This window comes from Protopterus annectens, chromosome 11.part0, assembly GCF_019279795.1.
Source record: "Protopterus annectens isolate FY-2018-M chromosome 11.part0, PAN1.0, whole genome shotgun sequence".
Classification (NCBI taxonomy): Eukaryota; Metazoa; Chordata; order Ceratodontiformes; family Protopteridae; genus Protopterus; species Protopterus annectens.
Genome location: NC_056745.1, coordinates 330,810,633 through 330,834,147, shown reverse-complemented (window position 1 = coordinate 330,834,147; position 23,515 = coordinate 330,810,633). Strand labels below are relative to the sequence as shown.

General features: G+C 40.5%; 1 protein-coding gene across 1 annotated transcript in view; it reads left to right on the top strand.

The window, feature by feature from the left end:
- WASHC4 (WASH complex subunit 4) overlaps positions 1-23,515 on the top strand; it is a 1,952,913-nt gene that overhangs the window by 100,051 nt on the left and 1,829,347 nt on the right. The window contains exon 3 of the mRNA XM_044087827.1: positions 8,212-8,265. Coding sequence (XP_043943762.1) covers positions 8,212-8,265 — 54 coding nt within the window. The remainder of the gene's footprint in view (positions 1-8,211; positions 8,266-23,515) is intronic.

The following is a 23,515-nucleotide window of genomic DNA, read 5'->3' as shown; positions in this document are numbered from 1 at the left end:
CTGCCTGGGAGGGGAGCATTCGAGGTGATGAAGAGTGTACTGGCCACTGGTATCAGTCACCAGGAGGATTTACACAAGCAAATGGAAACGTTTCTCTTATTGGGCTAAGGCCCAAAATATTGATCCTTTTACTGCCCCTGTTCAGGCAGTTCTGGACTTCTTAGCAGAGATTTTCCATGCAGGCTCCTCTTCTTCCACAGTCAGAGTTCAGTTGGCTGCTATTTCTAATTTTCATGTCGGGATAGCAGATCATAATATTATGTCCCATAGGCTCTGCAGGGCCTTTTTGAAAGGAATTTTCCTACTAAAGCCTCCAATCAGGAATCCTCCTCCTCAGTGGGATTTAAATTTAGTGCTGACATCCTTGATTCTTCCCCTTGAGCCAGCTGTTTCGTGTTCCCTGAAATGTCTTTCTTGGATAACTTTATTCCTAGTGGCGATTGCTTCTGCCAGGAGGGTGTCTGAACTTCATGCTCTTTATTTGATTTTTCACAAAGACAGAGTATCTTTGAGAACTAATCCATCCTTTTACCTAAGGTCGCGAAAAACAATCTGAATCAATCTATTGATCTCCTGTATTTTTCCTAACTATTCAGATAGAGCTGAACAAAAGCTACATTATCTTGACGTCCACCGTCAGCTTAGATATTATTTGGACAGAACAAAAAATTTAGAAAATCTGATCAACTTTTTGTTTCCTATGCGGATAATAAAAAGGCCTTCCTGTTTCTAAAGTGACTTTGTCCAGATGGCTTTCTTCGGTCATCACTGAAATTTATACGATCAGGGAAAACAGCTGTGCTCAAAACCTAAAGCACATTCAACTAGGAGTTTAGCTACTTCTACAGCTTTTCAAGCTAGACTGCCTTTAGACACTATTTGTGCAGCGCCACTTGGGCCACTCCTCACACTTTTGTTTCCCATTACAAATTGGACTTGGCCTCCAGGGACAGAGCCAGTTTTGGCTCTACAGTCCTCAAGAGTTTGTTCCATTGAGCCACCCAGGATAGAGGTGCTAGGGACGCGGTCCCATCAAGCAAGAATGAAGGCGAGATTGACAACTTAACATTAAGAAGTTATGTACCTACCATAACGTTCCATGTTAGTTGTCTTCTCTCCCTCCTTCCCCCTGGCCTGGACAGACCTTGTATAAGAAACTATAATGCTAAAGACCATTCAGACCTGGTCCTTTTTCCATTTGTAAGTTTCTTCTTCCTTTGGGAAGTATTGTTTATGCTTGGTGTTATTGCCCTTTTGTCAACAATAGAGATCTGGGTACTTCCTGCCTTGCATCATGGGATATGGGGCTGCCTCGAGCTGGTAAAAGGAGTTCTCGAGCTAAAGAGCAAGTGCAGTCGGTTTAGGGATCGCTCGAACCCATCAAGCAAGAAAGAAGGCGAGAGAAGACAACTAACATGGAACGTTATGGTAGGTACATAACTTCTTATTTCAGTCCCAGGGAACACACACAACTAAGCAGTGGGGGGCCTCCACTTCCAAATCTGGGAATAATAAGACCCCCCCTATGATAAACTGTCTCAATGACTTCCTTTTAAAATTTCCAAGCACTTATCAACTGACTGCCCCTTTGGGGGGAAAGATTGCTCTTCATGCAAAGAATTGGGAACTCATTACCCAGGACAAATGGGTTTTAAATATAGTGTCCCAGGGATACAGGTTTCACTTCCACACGTTGCCAACACCAAGCAGGTGGCCGGACCTACCCCCAAATCAGTGGGCAGAGGGCCAAAAACAAGTACGTTCTCTCTTAAGCATGGGGGCTATTCAGCTGGTACCAGAAGAGGAAAAGGGGCAAGGTTTCTACTCTAGACTTTTCCTGGTACCTAGAAAAGACAATTCATGGCGTCCTATCCTGGACCTGTCTACTTTAAACACCTTTTTGGAGATTCCAAAATTCAGGATGCTGACTCTTCACCAATTACTTCCTATGCTAGGCAAAGATGCCTGGTTGGCAACAATAGATTTAAAAGAAGCATACCTGCACATCCCAGTCAGGGAATCTTGCAGAAGATACCTACGCTTCAAAGCAGGCTACACGCACTATCAGTTCTGTGCACTGCCCTTTGGCTTATCTACTGCGCCCAGGGTATTCACAAAGTGCCTAGCTCCAGTTATTGCATTTTGCAGGCAAAGAAATATTCAAATATACTCATACCTGGACGATTGGCTAATTCAGGCAGAAAGCCAGGACATACTTTTGAGTCATCTGGCCTTTGTACAAAGGATTCTAACTTGTCTGGGGTACACCATAAACGAAAAGAAATCACACCTGATACCGTGGTGCTGCGGTAGCGTTGTCGCCTCACAGTTAGATATTGCCCGTTCGATTCACAGTTAGAGCATCTTCTGTGTGGCGACATACATGAATGGGCGTTCCTTCATTGAAGGTTGTGCATTAGGCCTGGCAAACCAGCACGTAAAATCTACTGCCAATCATTAGCGGACCGGAGTTCCGCTGTGACTAACCGAAAAGCCGAAGACAGCAACAACAACCCTGTCAACAAATTATATTCCTGGGAGCAAGCTTGAATACAACTTCCCAGATGGCTTACCTCACGCCAGAGAAACAAATTCATTTGACAACCTTCTTCAAACAAGTGGCCACAAAAACCCTGCTTATCTGCAAGACAGATACTGCAAGCCTTGGGGTTCATGGCCTCCTGCATTCTTCTAATTCCATATGCAAGACTGCATATGAGGAAACTACAGTGGTATCTAAAAAGCCTATGGTGTCAACATTCTCGAGACCTAGAAACAATGATTCCTATCATACCTTGCCTGCGCCTAGAGTTCCTTTGCCACCAAAACAAGGGACTACCTTTCACACCACCCCCTGCCGCACAAACCCGAACAACAGATGCATCAGACTATGCACGGAGGGCTCACCTGACAGGGAAGTGCATTCATGGCAAATGGAACACAAGTCAAATGCACCTGCATATCAATCAAAAAGAAATGTTAGCTGTACAGACAGCCTTCAAGGACCACATTCTTCTAGGACAACTAATGGTAAAGACGGACAACACCACTGTTATGTGGTACATAAACAAGCAGGGGGGTACACATTCTTACCCCCCTCTGCAGACTAGCCATGGCATTGTGGAACACAGCCTTGAGCTACCAAGTGAACCTACAAGCTCAATTCCTGCCAGGAAAATTAAATACACTGGCAGACGGACTAAGCAGAAAACTCATGGACCCACACGAGTGGAAACTGGAACCAAGGATTTTCAACATGTTGACAAGCAAATGGGGGAGCCCCGATATAGATCTGTTTGCCTCTCCCCAGAACTACCAATTGGACAAATGTTGCACAAGGACTCCCCACAAACAAGCCTGGAAAGTGGATGCTCTGTCCTTCAGCGGGAAAAACCTATCAGTCTATGCCTCCCCCCCTCTGCTCTCCAAAGTACTACTAAATATCAAACAGGACAAACCAAGGATGATTTTGATTGCTCCAGACTGGCCGTGCCAACACTGGTATCCCCTCTTGTACAGTGTGTCATGGTTATCTCCATGGCACCCATCTCAGACTCCTTCCCTGCTGTCTCAGCAGGAGAACCAGATTCTGCACCCTCCGCTTCTAACACTGAACCTTGCAGCCTGGCTAATTACTTAATCTCTCCTTTACCATCCCACAGCAAACCTGTGATGGATATCATTTTAGAGGCAAGGAGGCTTAGTACTAGAAATTCTTATGCTGAAAAATGGAAAAGATTCTGTACTGAAAAGATTCTGTGCCTGGAACCAATCTCAATGGATGAGCACAGTAGCACCCAGTTTACCTCAGAGTTTACAATGCTTAACTTAGATGCTTCACAAGGGCTTGTCTTTTTCCACCATTAAAATCCATGCCTCAGCCATTTCAGCTCATTGTAACACAGAACCCTCCCCTCTTCTCTCATCCACTGCTCAAGCAGTTCCTCAGAGGGGCCAAAAATTTGAGACCACCCAGGAGAGCTCCAACCCCAGCCTGGGAACTTAACTTTGTCTTGGAGAAACTCACTCTACCTCCTTTCGAGCCAGCTGCTACTGCAGACATAAAATTTCTTTCTTGGAAAACAGCTTTCCTTTTAGCAATCACTTCAGCTAGAAGGGTATCTGAATTACAGGCCCTTATGGCAGTGGAGCCTTTCATCATCTTTCATGCGGACAGGGTGTCCCTTAGAACCAATCCATCCTTCATGCCCAAGGTGGTATCCAGTGTGGCTCTTAATCAGTCCATTCATTTGCCAACCTTCTTTCCCAATCCACAGAATAAAGGGGAACCGATACTGCATTGCTTAGATGTGCACAGACAACTTAGATTCTACTTGGACAGGATTAAACTTCAAAGGAGATCTGAACAACTGCTGGTGGCATTTGCTGCAGGGGCAGAGGGAAAGGCTATTTCAAAGCAAACTATTTCTAAATGGATAAAGCCATTGCATTCATTTCTACTATAAGCACCATGGAAAACCTATCCCCCAGAGGATCAGACCTCACTCCACCAGGGCTGTATCTACCTCTACCGCCTTTCTCAGAGGCGTCCCTACCAGGGACATCCTAAAAGCTGCCACCTGGAGTTCTGTACATACTTTCACCAAGCATTATCATTTGCCAATTTTCTCTAAATCCAGAGCTGGCTTTGCCACAGCAGTCTTGCAGGGCCTTATAGCTGGCCCTAATGCTATCTAAATTCCTCCTCCCAAACATAGCTTTGGGAATCCACCCAAATGTAATGACTTCAACAGTGAAACATGAAGAACATAGTACAGTTGTGTACACTTACCATAAATGTAGATGTTCGAGTGTATTCACTGTTGCAGTCCTGGTTACCCTCCCTCCAGCCCCCTAACTTCTTTTGACTATACCTCTAATTTCCTTTACTATGCTTGAAAGCCTTTTTGGTGTATTTGCTTTTTTGTTGGAGGTATATCTTTGTACTTTTATATTTAATTGCTTCCCATTAGGGGGGCACCTGACATCTGGGGCAAGAAAAACTGATGTAATGGCATTGGCTGCATGTTTTATACCCCTGACGACCTGACGTCCTGGAAGAAGGGACAGCAACTGACGCAGGACCCAAGACTTTGTTAATCAGGCCGACTGAGGGCTACCTGCAAGCAGATAACCAAAATGTAATGACTGCAACAGTGAATACAATCGAACATCTACATTTATGGTAAGTGTACACAACTGTACTTTTGTTATATACTTTTCAGAAGCTCAGGTCAAAGCTTAAGGGGGTTATGGCTGACCAAGTTTGCAGATGTGCAAACTAGATGCAATCATTGAATCCCCAAATGATGTCTGTTTATTCCAGGAGGGTCTCACGCAGACCAACAACTGATATATTAGTCACGGTCTCAAATTGAATTTAAAGAAATGCATCATCATTCCCTTCGGCACAAACAGTCCCCGTCACACTATCGAATCAAGAACAATACCCCAAGTACCCATGAAGTGGTAAGGGACTTGGGATCGCAAGTTGACTACAACCAACATGTGTCTACTGTAGTAAGGAAAGCTTTCAACGTAGCGCACTTGATTATTAAAGGTATCGTCTCAAGAGCAAAAGAAGTTATAACCCCCCTGTGCTCTGCACTTATCCAGCTCATAATTGAGTACAATGCCCCCTTTGGCACGTACTGTACTAAGCAACTGCAGCAGTTAAGCAGACCTCAGAGGTTTCTAACAAAGAAGGTCAAGGTGCTCCAGCATGTGCCTTGCACAGACCAACTAAAGTCCCTGTCACTATACTCTTTATCGTATAGACTTCTTAAGGGGCACTTATGCCTGGCCTACAGTGCAATCCAAGACCTAAACCTAAACACAAACAGCTTTTTCCACTACAGAAAACTGGATGCACCAAAACCATCTCTCCTCCAATAAATCTAAAATACTAATTTTCCTCCCTACCAAGGCTGCTTCCTTTGACAAAAACACTTTCAACATCCTCAGCCAAACCAACACCCCTATAGAAGTGGTACCCTACGCTAAACTCCTTGGCATAACCATTGACAAACGCCTTAAATTCAACCTCCACATATAACAAAACATAAAAAAAAAACCACCAAAAGTTAAATATGCTCTACAAGAATAATCTATTTCTTTCAAAATCCTCTAGGCATACCTTAGCTACCTCCTACCTCCTTCCCTCTCTACTTTATGGTGCCCCTCTTCTAACTAAACTGTCCGCCTCCCTCTCCTCTAAACTTGAAGCTTGCTGTAATAAAATCTCTAAATTCGCCACTAAATCCAAAACCTCAACTCGCAACTACCTAACCCTTCAATCTCTAAACTGGTTAGAACTCCCTAACCACCTTGACTACCTTCAACTTACAACTACTCATAAATTAATATTCTACCCAGAAAAATGCCCAGCTCTATCCAACATCCTTCCACCTTATATCCCCAGCCGATCATTAAGGTCTGAACACCAAAATCTAATCTCCATTCACAGACCTAAACATCCCGCCGGCCAGCAACTTCTATCCTTCTCTCTAGGTAGAAAATGGAACTCTCTCCCTCCTTCTCTTAGAACCATACCTAATGCAGAATACTTCAAAACCCAACTTTTCTTACACCTATCTTCGAAATGGAAATGTTCTTGCTTTCACCCTACTTAATTTCCAGGCTTCCCTAAACTAAGCCCCTCTACTCCTGCACCTTCTGCACTTTAATTCTTGCTAAATGGTTTTATCTGACTCTCCCTTGACTGTAAGGATGAAAATATTGCAAATTTTTAGTACAAAAAATATATATATTTTTTTGTTGTTTTTCTTAGCTTTTGCAGTGCTCTTCTTTGTACTTTTGCTGTGTTTTTCTTATAATTTGTGGTGCTTTTCTTTGTATTATTGCTGTGTGGACATTCTGTTTGTAAAATTGCATTTACAGTGTTATTACTATGTGTACTTGCAGTGTGGACACTCTTTTGTATTTTATCTCATGCATTGTATTCTTTGATTGTACTGCCTTTGGAACTTTTCTCCCCGGGCTTCCACTGAAAATGGGTACTTCTTGGCCCAGTGGACTTCCCCAGTAATCAAACTGAAATAAAATAAAATAATAATAAAATAAAATAAACCTAATGAACTGGCTGCATATCTGTAAATCAAACAGGACTAGGGCTACCTGTTCCAGGGGTCTGATATGACCTGCGACTTAAATATTAAATGTTGGAGAGACAGATTTGTCTCCCGGCGACTGCCATGTCATTGGAACAGGCTACCAATTCATGTGAAACAGAGCATCTCTATGACATTGTTCAAGAGGAACCTGGACAGGTAGATGGGGCACCCTAAATTCTTAATGGGGATAGAGCCCGCAACCCTCGTCAACACTAGTAGTCATCACTAAATGCACTCTTGGGTATTGACTAGCATTTCTATGCTATTACATTGGGATGACTCCGCAAGGCTTAAAATGATCTCCGCGTTGATAACCAGAAAATATAGGATTATAGGAGATTACTAGGCTATCATTTACTTCAGTAGATCAGAGATGCTGTGTCCCTTTTGTTCAGGATGACACTGATGGAAATCCTTTAACGTTGCCGTTGGTGATCTGTAGTGTAAGGTGGTACTGTACATTGTTCTTACTTGTGCAGTGGTCTGTTAGCATGCTGCAGCCGAAACTGATGCATTAGGCACTTCATTTGTATGCAAGATTGCATATAATTTGTCTTACACTACCTGAAAATAATTTTTGTATCATGAGCATGTGACCATTTCTCTCTCATTTTTTGTCTTATTTAATACGAAGATGAGCACCACATTTGACTTAACCATTGTGCTTCTCATGTGGGTTGTAGGAGAAATTCTACACATAAAATGCAGGTTTAGTTAGTATCTTTTCTTTGGCAGGCTTCCCTGCATTTGCATCAATGTTGATATAAATAGCTGAAAAGGGTCTGCTGCCCAAGCCATAATCCATGTACCCTGTTAAACTGAAATAAATAAATACATTAATATGTTTAAAGTTCTCTTTTTGTTGTGTGGTATGACCTCTAAAAGTTGTATACCAACAGCAGTTTCAGTAACTGCTATCCCGGGAGAAGTATTGCAGCACAGAGCAGGTGGAAAGAGTGCAGTACCATAATGATGCACATAATGACGACAGGGCAGATAGTGTAACAAAATGGCTGAAAGTGGTATTTCAAGTAATATACAATATTTTAACTGCATTTTTCTCCCATTTTTATAATAGCTTCTGCCGTATGAACAAGCCTCCCTTCTGGAACTTATCAAGACTGAAAATAAGGTAATGTGTAAGATTGGTATAATTTGAATACTGCAGATCACGTTGACATGAATGTGCTTTTAGTATTGGTATTTTTTATTCACTTCTGCATGTTGGCTAGTCAGAGAATGCTGTGGTTTATAACCCCATTTTCATAAGTTGGGGAAAAAGCTCTCCATTTTTTAACTGTAGTATAATTTTACATGATGGCAGATATGTTTATGTACATGTGGAAATGATAGGCTTTTTACTTAATGCCCATCCTTGTGTTTATGTAATGATACAGTCAGCACAAAGAGGAATTACCCCAAGTATCTTGGAGTTACAGAAGAAGCAGTGTACTACTTTTATTTTCTGATGGGTGTACTGCTTGATTATGACAGACACTCCAGTTTAGTTAAAGTAGTAGATAGCTTTGCAGGAAACTTAGTATATGTCTGTCCAAATTGTTAGCAAACTTGTATGCTCACTCACTGAACAGCGTCTGTTAAAATGGTGTGCTCATCCTCTTTTCAGCGTGTTTCTACTTGTTTTTCCGAAACCAGATTGAATTGTGGTGTATCATATTTAACCCTTTTCATACATGTCCTCAGTTGCAGTGTAATGAGGGTAAAATACTGTGTCATCAAATGAAATGCATGTAATGCAGGTTTCCAAACCACACAATGTTTGATTTTAATGAAAGCTAAACTAAGCAGAGTTTCGCAAAGTGTATCTTTGGGTTACGAGACAATAAACGTGTAAAGCGTTTGTAAGGTTTCATAGGTGAGCACTAGGCAATCAGTCTGCAGACCATTTGAAACCTAGCCAAAAAACCTGTTCATAATTTCTCTCCAGCCTGAAGAGAACAAAACAGGATAGACCAGGAGAAAATTTGAGGCTGTCAGTCCAGTTATGTAGGTTTACCTTGAAGGTGGCAAGGGTGCTGTTCCAGAGAAAAGGGATACTTTTAATTTTCATTTACATAAAGCCTTATTAATTCCTTCACCTCATATCCAACCTTACCGCTTGACTGTTTCATGATAGGTTATTCTTGGCTGAAATAAAAATGTAGTCTAAGATGTCAAATTTTCATCTAAAAGCAGAAAATATGGATGAAAAAATAGTTTATAGATCAACAGAGTAGTGCTTGTTAAGGTTAGCCTGATGCTAGAGAGAATAGCTTCTGTTTCTGATGGTGGAGATTCGCTCAATTAGCATTCAAGTACTGGAAGACCGTAGACTGGGAGTGGAGGATTTGCATGACCACTGAGCAACTTTCTTCTCTTAGAAGGTAGATTTAGAGGTGTTACTGCTGGTCACCCTGCTATCTTTTAAGACAAGACTGTGAGGGTACCTTAGCAGCAAGCATAAAATTGGAGAAGTGCAGTCCAGTAACCACAGTGTGCCATTCACCAGATTTCTCCTTTGATATCATTTTGTGTCACCCAGCAATTCAAGGATACTAGGCGTGTTCTGCCCTGGTGACTTCCAAGATGGCAGAACACTGATCAACAGCATAATTTCAGCTCTTCCAATTTGAAAATAGAAACTGAGAAATAACAGCAAGTGGAACTGTAATTTGTGTAAAATTGATTTACTGGCTAGTATGTACACTGTCTGGATGCCAGCAAAGAAAAAATTTAGAGAACCTCAGTGGAAAGGTGAAGAGAAAATACTGACTGGAAAGAACCATGCACCTGTTCAGCAAAAAGCAGTTTTTAAGTAGTTATTCAGATGAATTGAGAACGCCAAGAATCAAAGAATGGAAGAAAAGGCTATCTGAGTATGAGGCTCAAGAGCTGTTCCAAAATGAGAGAGTTGGAACACAGCGTGGTCAGAGAAAACTTGAGATTTTTTGCTGTACCAGAGAAATTGGAAGAATTAGACTGTTTTAATTTTATGAACATGTAAATAAGCAACTGGACTGGTATTCCACAGTAGGATTTGTTAACTGAATGGCATTGTGATGGTCCCTACTCCTGGCCAGTAATCAAGCACCCTCAATCCTCACACCTGACAGTGCTGAGGGATGGACACTAGGAACAAAAATGGATACACACAGTATTTTCAGATGCAGCTCTCTGTACCAGGCACAATTTCCCTTAAGAGCACACTCCAGACCTGAGGCTGGACTCTCTCTCCCCCTCCAAGCCCCAACCAAGACTACACACTGACCACTTTGGAGGACCTCACTTTGTCATTAATGATTAGGACACTGAAAGGAAAAACAACTAGGTAAACATTTTTGTTCTTATTAGTACTAGAAAAAATGATATAAATTGCATTTTACATAGTAAAGCAATTTTATATAGTGTGATCAGAGGTATTTTAAATGTTAGCTGTTTGTGTTAAGGATATTAAACGACTGCTTTTTTTTAGTAGTAGAAAAAGCTGGCCTTCCAGTATAATGAGCAGAAATGCTGGACAGAAGCAAGCTACAAGTTAATAACCTGTGATCTTGGGTTTATGGGGTGGGGGTAGTGTATAAACCTGGATTGACTATATTAAAGGTAGAATTAAGATAGTTTATTTTATTTTTACAAGGATGGCTGTCTAGATTAATGCACTTGGCTTGGCTATAAACCAGTATTTTTAATTTATTTATTTTGTAAGCAAGTAGGCTTGAAAAGTAAGATGTAGTGATGAAAGCCATGAAAAATGCGAAGTTCCACTCATCTGCAAAGATATTAGCCCTTTTCTTCTGTTAGCAAAAGCATTCGACAGAGTAAGCTGGGTTTTATGAGTAGGGCAATGGAAGTGTTTGCATTCCCTGATACAGCCTCCTAATTAACCTTGAGATGCCGCGGTGGTACGGCAGTAGCATTGTTACCTCACAGCAAGAGGTTCTCCCGTTCGATTCTTGGCTGGGCTTGGGAGTGCCTTCTGTGTGGAGTCTGCATGTCCTCCCTACGGTTGGGTAGCATTCGAAAGACATGCGTGCGTAAATGGGTGTGCCTTCGTGAAGGTTGAGCGTCGAGCTGGCACCTCGGTGTTTTGTAAAAAATCTACTGCCAATCATTAGCGGACCGGAGTTCCGCTGTGGCGACCCCTTACCGGGAAAAGCCGAAAGACAAACAGCAACATTGTATGAAGGATCAGAGGCAAGAATTCAGGTGTGAGGGCTCTTCTCTGATAAGTTGTTTGAACAAAGGAATGAGGTATTTGCTTTATATTTGGAGCAATTGGCAAGGATTTTCAAAATAAGTCCCACAAATACAAGGATAGAAGTGGCATGGTAAGTTGGCTGTATTTGCCAGTGGTGATATTTGTACCTGATAAAACTAGAAGGACATTTCAATGTTGCAGAGCATTTTGAGACGGATTCAAGGCTTTTTGGGATGTAAAATTAATGAAGGTGAAGCAAAAGCTAGAACCGTAAGTTATTTACCCACATAGGAATTGGTTTAGCAATACCCATATTTATGGGGATATGATAAGTATTTGAGTATGGATTAAAAATGCTTCTCTTATGACAGCTGATATGTGGCAAGAAACTAAACAGAAGGTAATATAAAAACTGAAAAAAAATGGAAGCTCTTGTTTACGGACGGTAAGCTGCACTCAGTGAAAATTGTTTTTAGTCCCTTTAGTTTTATATATGTGTCAAGCATATTTTTATCCATCAGAGAAATTGTGGACAATATTTTAATACCGAATTGAAGGAATTGATCTGTGAGGAGAAGAGGGCAATAAGTTGATCGTTCCAATGGGACAAGGTGATTTAGTATTACCTAGTTTGAATGGATATTTTAGAGTTACACAGTTAAGGCTCACATACATATCAAAAGCAAAAGGTTATAATTCAAAATGGAAAGGAATGATGCGGAAGCATGAGGGAAGTTCAGGAAATGGAGAGCTGGAGTTTGGATGCAGATCCTTACGGAGAATAGTAACCATACAGAATAGTGTATTCATAATGTAGAAGGAAGTATTCTAAGAACTAAGACAAAATGAAATTGGAAAATTAGGGATTTAGCCAACAGAGATGACTGCAAGTATGTGTACAGAAAATAGGCAAGAGGAGACTGGAATTTACTAGAGGGAACTGACAAAGGAACCAAGATATTTGGAGTAAATAACTAGAGCAGAAAAGGTAATACAGCGGGATGAGGCCAAGAAGACATTTGACTGTAGGCTAAAGACTGCCTTCCCTCCCAGGGATTAACGAGGATTAATATCAGAGTAAAGAAAAAGGAATAGGGGAATCTTAAGTGAAAGACTTGCTCTGGTAGTTTTTAGTTGACTCTAGAACAGAAGCTGCTGTTAAAACAAGGATGATTAGTAGGGCATAGAAAATCTTGCATAGTAACTAAAAGCACCAATCAGAGGAGGTTAGAAAAGATTGGGGAAAAAAGACTGGAAAAGCAATTCACAAAGAGAAAATGGGAGGACATATGTATGGCTCCTAAGAATGCAACAAAGTCTATAAAGTGCAGGATATTTGATTGGAATTGTTTCCGTAATTGTATTTATACCCCAAGTAGACTTCAGAGAATTTTTCCTCGGGTTGATAGCAAACGTTGGATGTATGATGGGAAGAAAGAGAACTGAAAACATGTTTTGGGAGTGTAAAGAGTTGGGAGATTTAAAAAAAATCCCTACGTAGTACTCTATCAGAAATATTAGGTGGAGAAATGGCTGGAACTAAGGAAATTATTCTTTTTATGTTGGTACACAGGATCTGAATTGCCTAGACATAGTAAGGCCTTGTTAAGTTTGATTTAATTTTCTAGTAATTGCTTTTTTGTCAGCCAACAGAATTAGAGCCTAAACCAACTGCTTTTAAAGTATTGAATATTATAAGAGAGTTAAAAAAAAACGGGAAGATGTATCTTTAAAGAGTTAACTTAGAAATAAAAGAAGTAAATGGAAGTTGTGGGAACACTGCATGCAGAATAATGCTCAGACGGAATGGGAGTAAGGGTTAAGACAAGGCAGGAATTCAGCAGTTTATGTAATGTTGGACTGCTGATAGTTGCAGCAAAAAGTTATGTGATGTATAATGTATATAAATGGAAAAAATGTTAATATAGTTTGTTTTCTGTTAATGTATGTGTGCCTGTGTTTTAAGTCATAATTTAATAAAGGTGTTTAAAAAGAATCGCAATCCTTAGGAGGTTGACTGATGTTGTCCGATCTGCTCAGAACAGGTGCTTCAATTTGTGGTACTTGCCAGGCACTCTGCATGCCAAGCACAACTACTGTGTCAGCAGGGAGAACCATGCAAGAAGGCAGGATGGGAGAAAGCTTGTTGTAGGATTTATTACAGTGAAGAGAGGGAATCGGCTGGCCAAGCCACATTCTGTCACAAGTTTGAGTATTTCTCCAAACTTCAGGCCTTCAAGAGGGAGCACTGGGAAAATTCTAGTCACCATTTTCAATAACCAGTTTGGGTGTGATGGTTGGTTGGTTTCTTCTCTCTCCTACTACTTGGAAGGGGACCTTTCTGAGGATAAGGAAGAAGAAACTGTAAATGATGCTCTGTATCTACCCCCACAGTGTCTAGCCACACCTCTGTTTTTCTTATAAGCAAGTAGTGGAGCTTAAATGTAGAGATCCATGGCTGTTAGGGGTTGAAGCCAAAACAAGTGTAGCATTCAGGGATTGGTCCGTCAACAGCAGTTGTTACATAGTTCTCTCCATCAGTGATAGCAAAAATGCCAGGATGCCCAATGACTTGTCATTTTATAATCAGTCTGTAGCTATGAACATAAAAGTTTTATTTATTCTCATTAGAAGCTGTCCAAAGATTGGCCTTGGATTGTACCGGAGTGAACAAAGCAACTCTCAGTGAACATAATCTTGGCTAGGGATGGTCTTGTATCTTGTGTTTAGGGAGAAGGTTGGCTGGGATGGAGGAAAATAAGCTGCCCAAGTACTGAACCTCTGTGGAGAGAAATCAGTAGCAGCAGCTGCTGCTGTTGCTGCTTGGTTATTCTTTCATAGAAATTAAGATATTCAGCAACACAGCAAGCAACATGGATGGGAAAAAGGCATTCCAGTTCTGCATCAGATGGAACATGTTACAGGTGCACTGATGCTACTTAGTTGTGTGCCAAGGATCAGTTGGGGGCTATAACAATGCAACAGCTCAAGCCACAATGACAAGCCCTGATTGCATCTGGCTCTTCACCTTAGTACAGGAGGCCTGGCAAGGGAGACCCACCTAGTGGTGGGTATGCAGGGGTGTTACTTTGGAGGGATGGGACAAGAGCTAGGATGCAAAATGCCAAATGCAGGCAGATAGTGCCCAAATGGAGGTAGCAAAGTTTAGTACAAAACTGCTGTGTGAAGGGTGCTATCCTAAACCAAATGTACACAGGGGTATCTCACAAAACTTCATTCAGTATGATGGAATATGAAATCCTAACTTTGCTCAGACTCTTAAGTAACAGTCACAGACCATAATGTCTTTTATAAATAGGCAAGTTGTTTCCAGTGGCTTAGAGTTCCACTGAATTACTTTCTGTATCATGAAGGTATCCAACCTCTCTTCTCACCTCTAGGCTCGAGGCCTTCCCCTGTGCAATGGTATTTTCACTGAGAGTTGCTTAATTCACCCCAGGGCATTCCAACACCCAGTCTTTGGGACAGTATCCATTAAGAATAAAAACAACATTTTGATTCATAGCTATAGGTTTCCTAAAAAAAAGAACAGGTCAGACCTCATAAGAGTAACGTAGGACTTTGCCAGTTACATAATGAGAAAGATGAATGTGTTACCCACCACCTTCATCCAGTCCAGGCCTAACATTTTCCAAACACCTCTCCTACGTGGTAGCATAAAGTAATGCTAACAGACTATGAGATGGACCACAGATGTGAAGCACAGACTAATAAAACCCTTCCAACTTAGTCTGGTGATAAACTGCCTCTGTGCCATACAGAAAGAGAAAACATCAGCAACCGTAATGCCTGCTAGAATATTAATTTTCCATGTACTGCAACTTCCCAGAATATACTAAACTGTACCACTGTCCTTTTTCTGTATGCCCATCGCTAAATGTCTCCTTACTACACAAGTAAGCTGGGTCAGTTTTACATTGTTGTGCTCCAGTTGCATTTGATATGCATTTCCAATTATTAGGCAATAATTTTAACATATACGTGAACAGACTGCTGTACATCATCCAACTGTTCACCCATTTTGTAAACCACTTACTTCCACTGTGAATGTGCACATAGTAAGCCAATAAAGATGAAAACAGTCTTCGTTATCTGCAGCAACAGTCAGCATCTCATCCCGTGGGATCTCCAAACATTCTTATGCAAGATGAACAATATAATCCCTCCAGAGTGTCTTTGGACTGCCCTGGGGCCTCCCAAGGCAGAAACCCAGAGCATTTTTTCATAAGCTGCTCAAACCTTCTTTGATTCTTCTTAACATGAAGGAGGAATGACTGTCCTGAAATGCCCTCCCACACTGACAAGGTACTCGTACTATTACAGGGAATGAGCACAGTAACCCTGTGAAGGAACCTTATTTCTTCAGTTTATGTCCATGATCTCCTCTTCAGTCAGTATCCAGGGTTCATGTTCATAGTCACGGATGATGCTGACTGGAGAGATTAATCCTGCAACTAAAGTATTTCACCATCAACGTCCGGTATATGGTGTCTGCAGAACTGCTGTGAATGTACTTGTCTGCTTGTCAACCACCTCACGATCCTCCTCTCACTTTCAGTTATAAACAAAGGCCTGAAGATACTTAAAATTTGTTCCCCAAGATAGCTGATCTCCCTCGCCTGAAAAGTGTAGCTGTGTAAGAACTTACCATAACAGGAGATGTCCTACTGATCACTGTTGCAGTATTCCAAACTGCTGGATTGTCTGACCAGTTAACATTGACATCCTGTTGGGGTAACAAAGCCAAAACTTTCCATACATCCGATGTATGACCTAAACCTGTGGTTATAAGGGTTCATAAGTGTATGTAGGAGTGTAAATTCTGAGACAGTCTCCAAGCCAGTAAGCCAGCAGAAGTCCGAGAAAAAAGTATGGCAGCTAGGAGGGAGAAAGCTGAAAAGGTTGCCCCCTTGGCCCATGTAGGGGAAAATGGAGAAAAGTTGTAAAACAATAAGGGGGAGGCAGGGTGGAAGGAATACTGCATCAGTAATCAGTAGGCATCTTCTGTTAAGTACAGTTGTGCAAGAACGATGCCCTTCCTTAGATCACTGTTGCAGTATTCCTAACTGTTGGGTGATTCCCAGCTTAAAAAATGGTGGCATGTTGCTCTATATGTGAACTGTCCAGTATACCAAAAAGAACTGACCTGGTAAAGGCAGTCCTGGCACTAGAATAGGCACCCACTTTGTATTGTTTTGTAAAGGTGTGCGTAGAAGACCAGGTGACAACTTCAAGACTAGGGCTCCATATGAGAGTGTGGCTTTGCTGGAGTGGCAAGTAGTCTTCGTGCTGAGAGTAGCTGAAAGCAGTGGAGTTGAAGTTCCAGTTAGAAATAGTGTGTTTAGAAACTGGGTGCCTAGTTTTGACTCCTGGAATGAAAAAAAAACGTTGATCTGATTTGGTGATATCATTTGTCTTATCTAGGTAAAACCTGAATGGTCTGTGGACATCAAGGGAGTGAAGTATTCTTTCTTCCTTGTTTTGTGGATTAGGGTAGAAAGTGGGTAGGTTAACAGCTTGGTTTAGGGAAAGTTCGTCTACCACTTTAGGCATAAGTGATGGATTAAACCTTGATGACATTTATATCCTTTTTTTTTTTTTTTTTAAACATCTTTATTGAATTATCACTTGTGACATATCCTTGTGGAAAATAAGGAAAGGAGGGGTAGCCGTAAGGCCCTGCAGCTCTGAGACTTCAGGAAGTGGTGAGGGCTACCAGAAGAATGTTTCTCCAGTTATAGAATCTGAGAGGAGCAGAGGCTGCTGACTTGAAGGGAGGGAGAGTAAGTTTTTTTTTTTTTTTTTTTTTTTTTTTTGGCAAAAATATGAGGTCCCAAGCAGGTTTCCTTGGTGGTTTAAGGTGGAGTACACCTTTTAAAGAACTGTTTAATCTGTAATCTGGACAAAAGAGCGGGATCCAGAGGTAGGTGAGCAGATATAGCTGAAGTGAGTGCCTTATTAGAGGAGTATGTTCTTGCAGATTTCAGTAGCTCACACAGGTAAGAGAGGGCCAATGGGGTGTTAGCTTGCACTGGGTCGTTTGTTAATCAGGCACTATATTGGAAATCTTTTCCATTTGGCTATGTAAGATTTTTTGGTGAAAGGTTTTCTTACCTCCTAGAGAGCCTTCAGCACATCCTTAGGGAATTGGTATCTAAAACAGATCCAAATCCTCTCATCCATATCATAAGACTGAGGAATAGTAGGTTCAGATAAAAAAAAGTGAGTGACTGTGTTGTGTGAGCAAGTCCACTATGACCAGAGGTTCTGGTGGTGGCCATTGGGAGAGTGGAAGAGAAGTGGGAGCTAACGCTGCCTTGGCCAGAAGGGAGTCGCCAGTAGGATGTTTGGGCCCTCCTTTTGTATCTTTAGCAAGACTTTGGGAAGAAGGGGAAGTGGAAGGTAGGTATAAAGATACTTCCCTTTCCAAGAAAAGGACACTGCATCCATTTTCCAAGCTTGAGGCTAGCAAGTCCTAGTGCTGAAAAGTGGAAGTTATTTGTTGTCGAAGGAGGCAAAGAGATCGGTCTGTGGCATCCCCTGTTCGTGGACTATGTGTAGGAAGATCCCCCTGCTCATCATCCATTTGTGGGGTTCTTCCCTGTATCTGCTTGGACTATCTGCAAAGCTATTATTCTGTGAAGAAATGTAGATATTTGCTTTTGTGGCCTGCTTCCTAAGCTAAAACAGCCATTCGGCAGTAGGTGAAATCTGGTTTCCCCTGCTTATTTATGTGTAACAGGACTGTGGTGTCTGTGAACACTCTTAAGGATCTGGTTTCTAGTGCTGATAGAAGGTCTGTAGAGTATGTAGTGGTGCTCTAATTTGTTTTAGATTGATGCGTTCTGATTTTATGTTTTCGCTACTGTCCCTGAACTTTTAATCTGCCTCCCCACAGGCAGATTAAAAGTTCAGGGACAGTAGCAAAAACATAAAATCAGAACGCATCAATCTAAAACAAATTAGAGCACCACTACATACTCTACAGACCTTCTATTACCACTAGAAACCAGATCCTTGAGTGTTCACAGACAACACCACAGTTTGTGTTTAGTTCCTGTTTTGGCATCAGCAGTTTGAAAGGTTTGCCAGGATTGAGCTTTATTTGAGCTATCCATCAAAGGATCTCCTTCTTTAGGCAAAGTAAGAGTGGAAGATGTGCATCCATTGGATGAGAATGTTGGGACCAGGTGGACTTCAGGTACCACCGGATCTTGATGTGCAATCTGGCAAAGGGAACCATGGTTGTGGTTACAGCTGTTAGCTGCAGAAGTCTGAGGAACTCCCATGCCATACAGGACTGGAGCGGAAGAAGAGGGAGAAAGTAACTGGACAAACTTTCTACCTTGTCTGGTGCTAGGAAAGCATGCATGAATTGTTTTCTTGGGGTGCAGACTAAACAATCTCTTGGGTTGGGGTCACTATGGACTTTTTGAGATTGATTGTGAATCCTGGGCCCGGGAAAAGGGCTGGGTGAAGTTGGGGTATGACAGGAGTGTTTGCTGAAATGGTGCCTATATTGACCGGTCATCCAGTTAAAGGATTATCTATTTTCCCTGTGTCCTGCAGAAGGCTATGACAGGGGCAAGTCATTTTGTGCAGATTGTGGGCCTGTGGAAAGTCCAAAGCAGAGAACTGAAAATTTGATGAGCCTGTTGAGAAACTCCAGAATATGAACCAAAACAATAGCAAACAACTAGAAATTAATAAAAAACGGTCACAGTACGGCAAAAGCACAAACCAGCGTATATATAAACTATTTATTTGAAGTGCTTTTCGTGTGCTCAATAAACACACTTCTTCAGAAACCATAATAATACTGCGCATTCATATATATAGTCATATCAATTAACAATTCAAATAAAACCCGCCACGACACAGTATGAGTATGCTCGTGTGTTTTCCAGTATTGATCAGTATTTGGCCAAACTGAAAAGTAACAAAGTGAAAAAGAACGAGACAATAAGGCTTACCGTGATGGCGCTGCTTATCCAATGCCATCAGCAGCCCAAGTTTGCGAGATCCTTTAGTATGTAATATATTAGTATCCAATAACAATACTGGTTCTGTGGACCAGCAACAACGTGGCAATCCTAGGGTTCAAATTAATGATATAAACCAACATCAAACTAATTCACGAGCAAATACTGATCATGAAAATCAGCCTGAATTAAGGAGAAGTGAGAGGTTACAACACCTCTATCAGGGGTCTAATAGTGAAACTAGTTTGGATAATAACCATAATGAAAATATTCAATTTGTCAACCATATGGGTGCCATACCCAAACAGCGGAAGAATTTTCAGCCGAAAACTTATCAGCGGAAGTCGAACAAATACAAGACTTACGTATAGACTCTTTGACATTACCTTTTGTCAATTTATTATCTTGTGACATTTTGCCTTATTCTAGTACTGATGATGTTGATTGTTCATTGAATGAGATTGAAACAAGGAAAGTACCTGTTATTACCAATAAGACGGGTGACTTTAAAGTTTATAATTTTTCTTCTGCCATTATTCCACCAGATATTGTTGATTTTCTTTCTAAAGGTTACACATATGTTCCGATTCAAAAATTCGATCTAGTGAAAACTATAATTGATCTTAAGGTTTTCACTAGGAAGCTAAACTTTTTATTAATAATGGGTGCAAGTACTAGAGAATTTAATGAGGACCACTTTTAATCCTCCCTTGCACCCATTATTACAAGTTTTTGAACAGTTATGTGAATTGGATTTTAGGCAGTTTTTAAAAAATAGATCGCCTATTAGGGGTGATAATGATGTCAGTAAATTTGAATATCAATGTCTAGAATACATTAAATCTCAGAACATATGTATTTGTAAACCCGATAAGGGTGGGGGGCTTGTGGTGTTTGACAACACTGATTACGGAGATAGGATGCATTCATTATTGGATAATCCTGCATACGTTTTGAGTTCCAGGTCTGAGGTTAATGGAGCATATAATTCTATTAAGAGCATCATAGAAGATATGTTCATTGAAGGAAGAATAGAACGGAATATTTATAATTATTTGTTCACATCTTACCCTAGATACCCTTGTATCTTCGGTATTCCGAAGATACATAAAAATTATATGGATCCCCCTTTGAGACCCCTAGTTGATGGTAGGAGCTCACCAACTTATTCTTGTGCAAAGGTTGTGGATTCTATACTACAAAAATATGTGATCAAGGAGAGTCAAATATGTAAGGATTCATGGTCCTTTCTCCAGAATTTAGACAACCTAGAGCTTAGTATGAATTATAACTTCTTTACAGTGGATGTGAAAGACTTATGTACTTGTATACCTCAAGAGTTAGGTATAGAATGGGTTAGCCTCCTTTTACAGAAGAAAGGGGCTCCAGCTAGTGAGATAACACTAGTAAATGACTTGTTGGAAATTGTTCTTAATAATTTTTTCATGTTTGGTGACGACTTTTATTTGCAAAAAGTCGGAGTAGCTATGGGTTCCCCTTGTGGGGCCAGTGTAGCTAATCTGGTCATGGCTTATTGGGAATCTGAATACGTCTTCAATAATCCTAGATTTAGTGACCAGATAGTATACTACACCCGTTTTTTGGATGATATTTTCATCCCACTTAAGGGTGATATTACGAACAGTAACACTATTTTGCAAATATTTAATGAGTCAACGCAATTTCTGCAATTTACGGCATCTTTTAATACAGAAGCAATAGCCTTTTTATATATATGGTTTTCCAAGAATAGGGAATTAGGCAGCATTGTAGCTACCATTTATAGGAAAAGAACTTATTCTAACTCTTTCTTGCATTTTACAAGCTGCCATCCTTACCATCAGAAATGTTCTGTTATTAAAGGACAATTGGTACGAGCAGCGCATATTCAGGACAGTGATTTCACGGAAGAATGCCAGGTCTTAAAATCTATGTTTTTGCATAGAGGTTACCCTGTAACATTATTGGATGATTTGATACACAAAGTTAATTTAAAGAGATTAAATGGTACATACCAACCGTTGTTGCGGATCAAACAATCACCTGCTGTAGAAGTTAATACTGGCTGGAATTCAGATAATGTCTTAGAAGTTAGTTATGGCTGTAAAGTACAGAGTGCACCTAGTTTTGTAACCATATATACTTTACACAGTCGGTTGTGTTTAGATGTTAAGAAAAACTGGGGTTTGTTTGGCACTAATCACAATATTTGTGCTAAGATGGGTAGTGGACCATGTGTTACATTTAGGAGGGGTAACAATTTGAAAACCCTATTTGAACAACAACTAAGGGTGCCCCCAAAAATCACAGGCATGTTCAAATGCCAAGATTGTAATTATTGCAAACTTGTAGATAATTTGCACTTATTAACGGTAAATAGTCATCATATTAAATTCAAAGCTAGGTTTAATTGCAATACAAGAATGGTCGTTTATGTGGCAAAGTGCCAAAGTTGCCCTGCGTTCTACATGGGAAAAACGGAGCGTAGACTCCGTGAAAGGATGTACGAACACCAGTATGCCATTAGTAGAATGAAATTGGACAATGCTTTGGCTAAACATGTCCAACAACACAGTGACCATAGCTTTAAATTTTCAGTAATAGATCAGGTGAATCAAGATAAAAGAGGGGGTCCAATACCATTGCGATTGGAAGAACTGGAATTAGAATGGCAGATTAAGCTTAATGCTTATAATCACCCAGGTCTTAATGAAACTTGTTCCATTAGCAGCGTATTAAAGCTCAAGAGTTTGAGACGTTAACGCTGCTTTTACCATAATATCTATATATAATTCCATACAAGGAGTACATAAATGTTTTACATTTTGTATATATATTTTTATATGGTTATTATTTTTTATAGACACACATATTTTACTATAAGTTTAGTGTTGTCAGTTTTTGGTTTATAGTACACCATTTGTATTTATTTTATTTTATGTTTCTTGCTTAACATATATACTTTTTATGATTTCATATTGATTTTTATGTATAAATATAATTTATTATAGAGATGTTATCAACATCCGTAGGGATTTTTGAATTCAGATATACCCAATATGAATTTGTTATATGTATGTGCCTTTAAGTAATTGAGTGGCGGGTTTTATTTGAATTATTAATTGATATGACTATATATATGAATGCTCAGTGTTGTTATGGTTTCTGAAGAAGTGTGTTTATTGAGCACACGAAAAGTGCTTCAAATAAATAGTTTATATATACGCTGGTTTGTGCTTTTGCCGTACTGTGACCGTTTTTTATTCAAACTCCAAAATATCCTGTAAATGGAGTGGATAGGAACACAAAGATAGGCATCTTTTATGTCAGAAGACACTAAGAAAGCCTGAGGAAGAATGAAAGGTAAGAGTCTTTAAAGATAACATTTTGACGAATGGGACCTGAAGAAAGTTGTAGTAGAAAGATCCAGAATTGGTCTCCACTCTCCTTTTTTCTTAGTACAAGGATTAGTCTGGAGTAAAAACCCTTTTCCTACATATTGTGGTGGAACTCGCTCTACTGTGTTATGTTGGATTAGAGTTTGAATGATGGGATAGAGCAGCAGAGCCTGGTTGTGAGGAGGTGGAGGGATGCCTGCAAATGGGGGCAGTTCTTTCCAGGTCATTCTGTACCCATGGTGAATGATGGAAAGGACCCATTTGTCTATTGTGATGAGAAGCCATTTTTTTAGAGATGAAGAGAGCCTTTTGGATAGGGATATGGAAAGACCAAGAGGAGGATGAAGGAGCAAAGAGAAGTCTTGAAGATTTGTCTTTGTAGGGAGGCCTCTCAGATCTATTGTCTCTTGCAGGTTTTTCCTAAAATCTCTTCCTAGAAATGTTCTTAGTCTTATGAGAAAGCCTGGAATTCTTTTGAGCAAAATAAGGCTTAGCAGGATTAATTCCTTTGATATCTGGGAACAGAAGTAACCAAGATGTGTCTAGTCTTTCATGAGTTTCCCTTTTTCTGAAGTTTCTTGAAAAAATTAGCAGCTCCTGGAGCAAACAATAAATCCCTGTTTAAAGCAGAGTCTGACAGTTTTGCTGTAATATCCACTGGAAGGGGCTGAGAAAGTAACCATGCAAACACTCTGATCACAGAACCTGTAGCAGCTGCCCTGTAGGAAGCTATTACTGTATCATAGCAACATTTAATACTGTGCCTGACCACCTGCGAAGCCT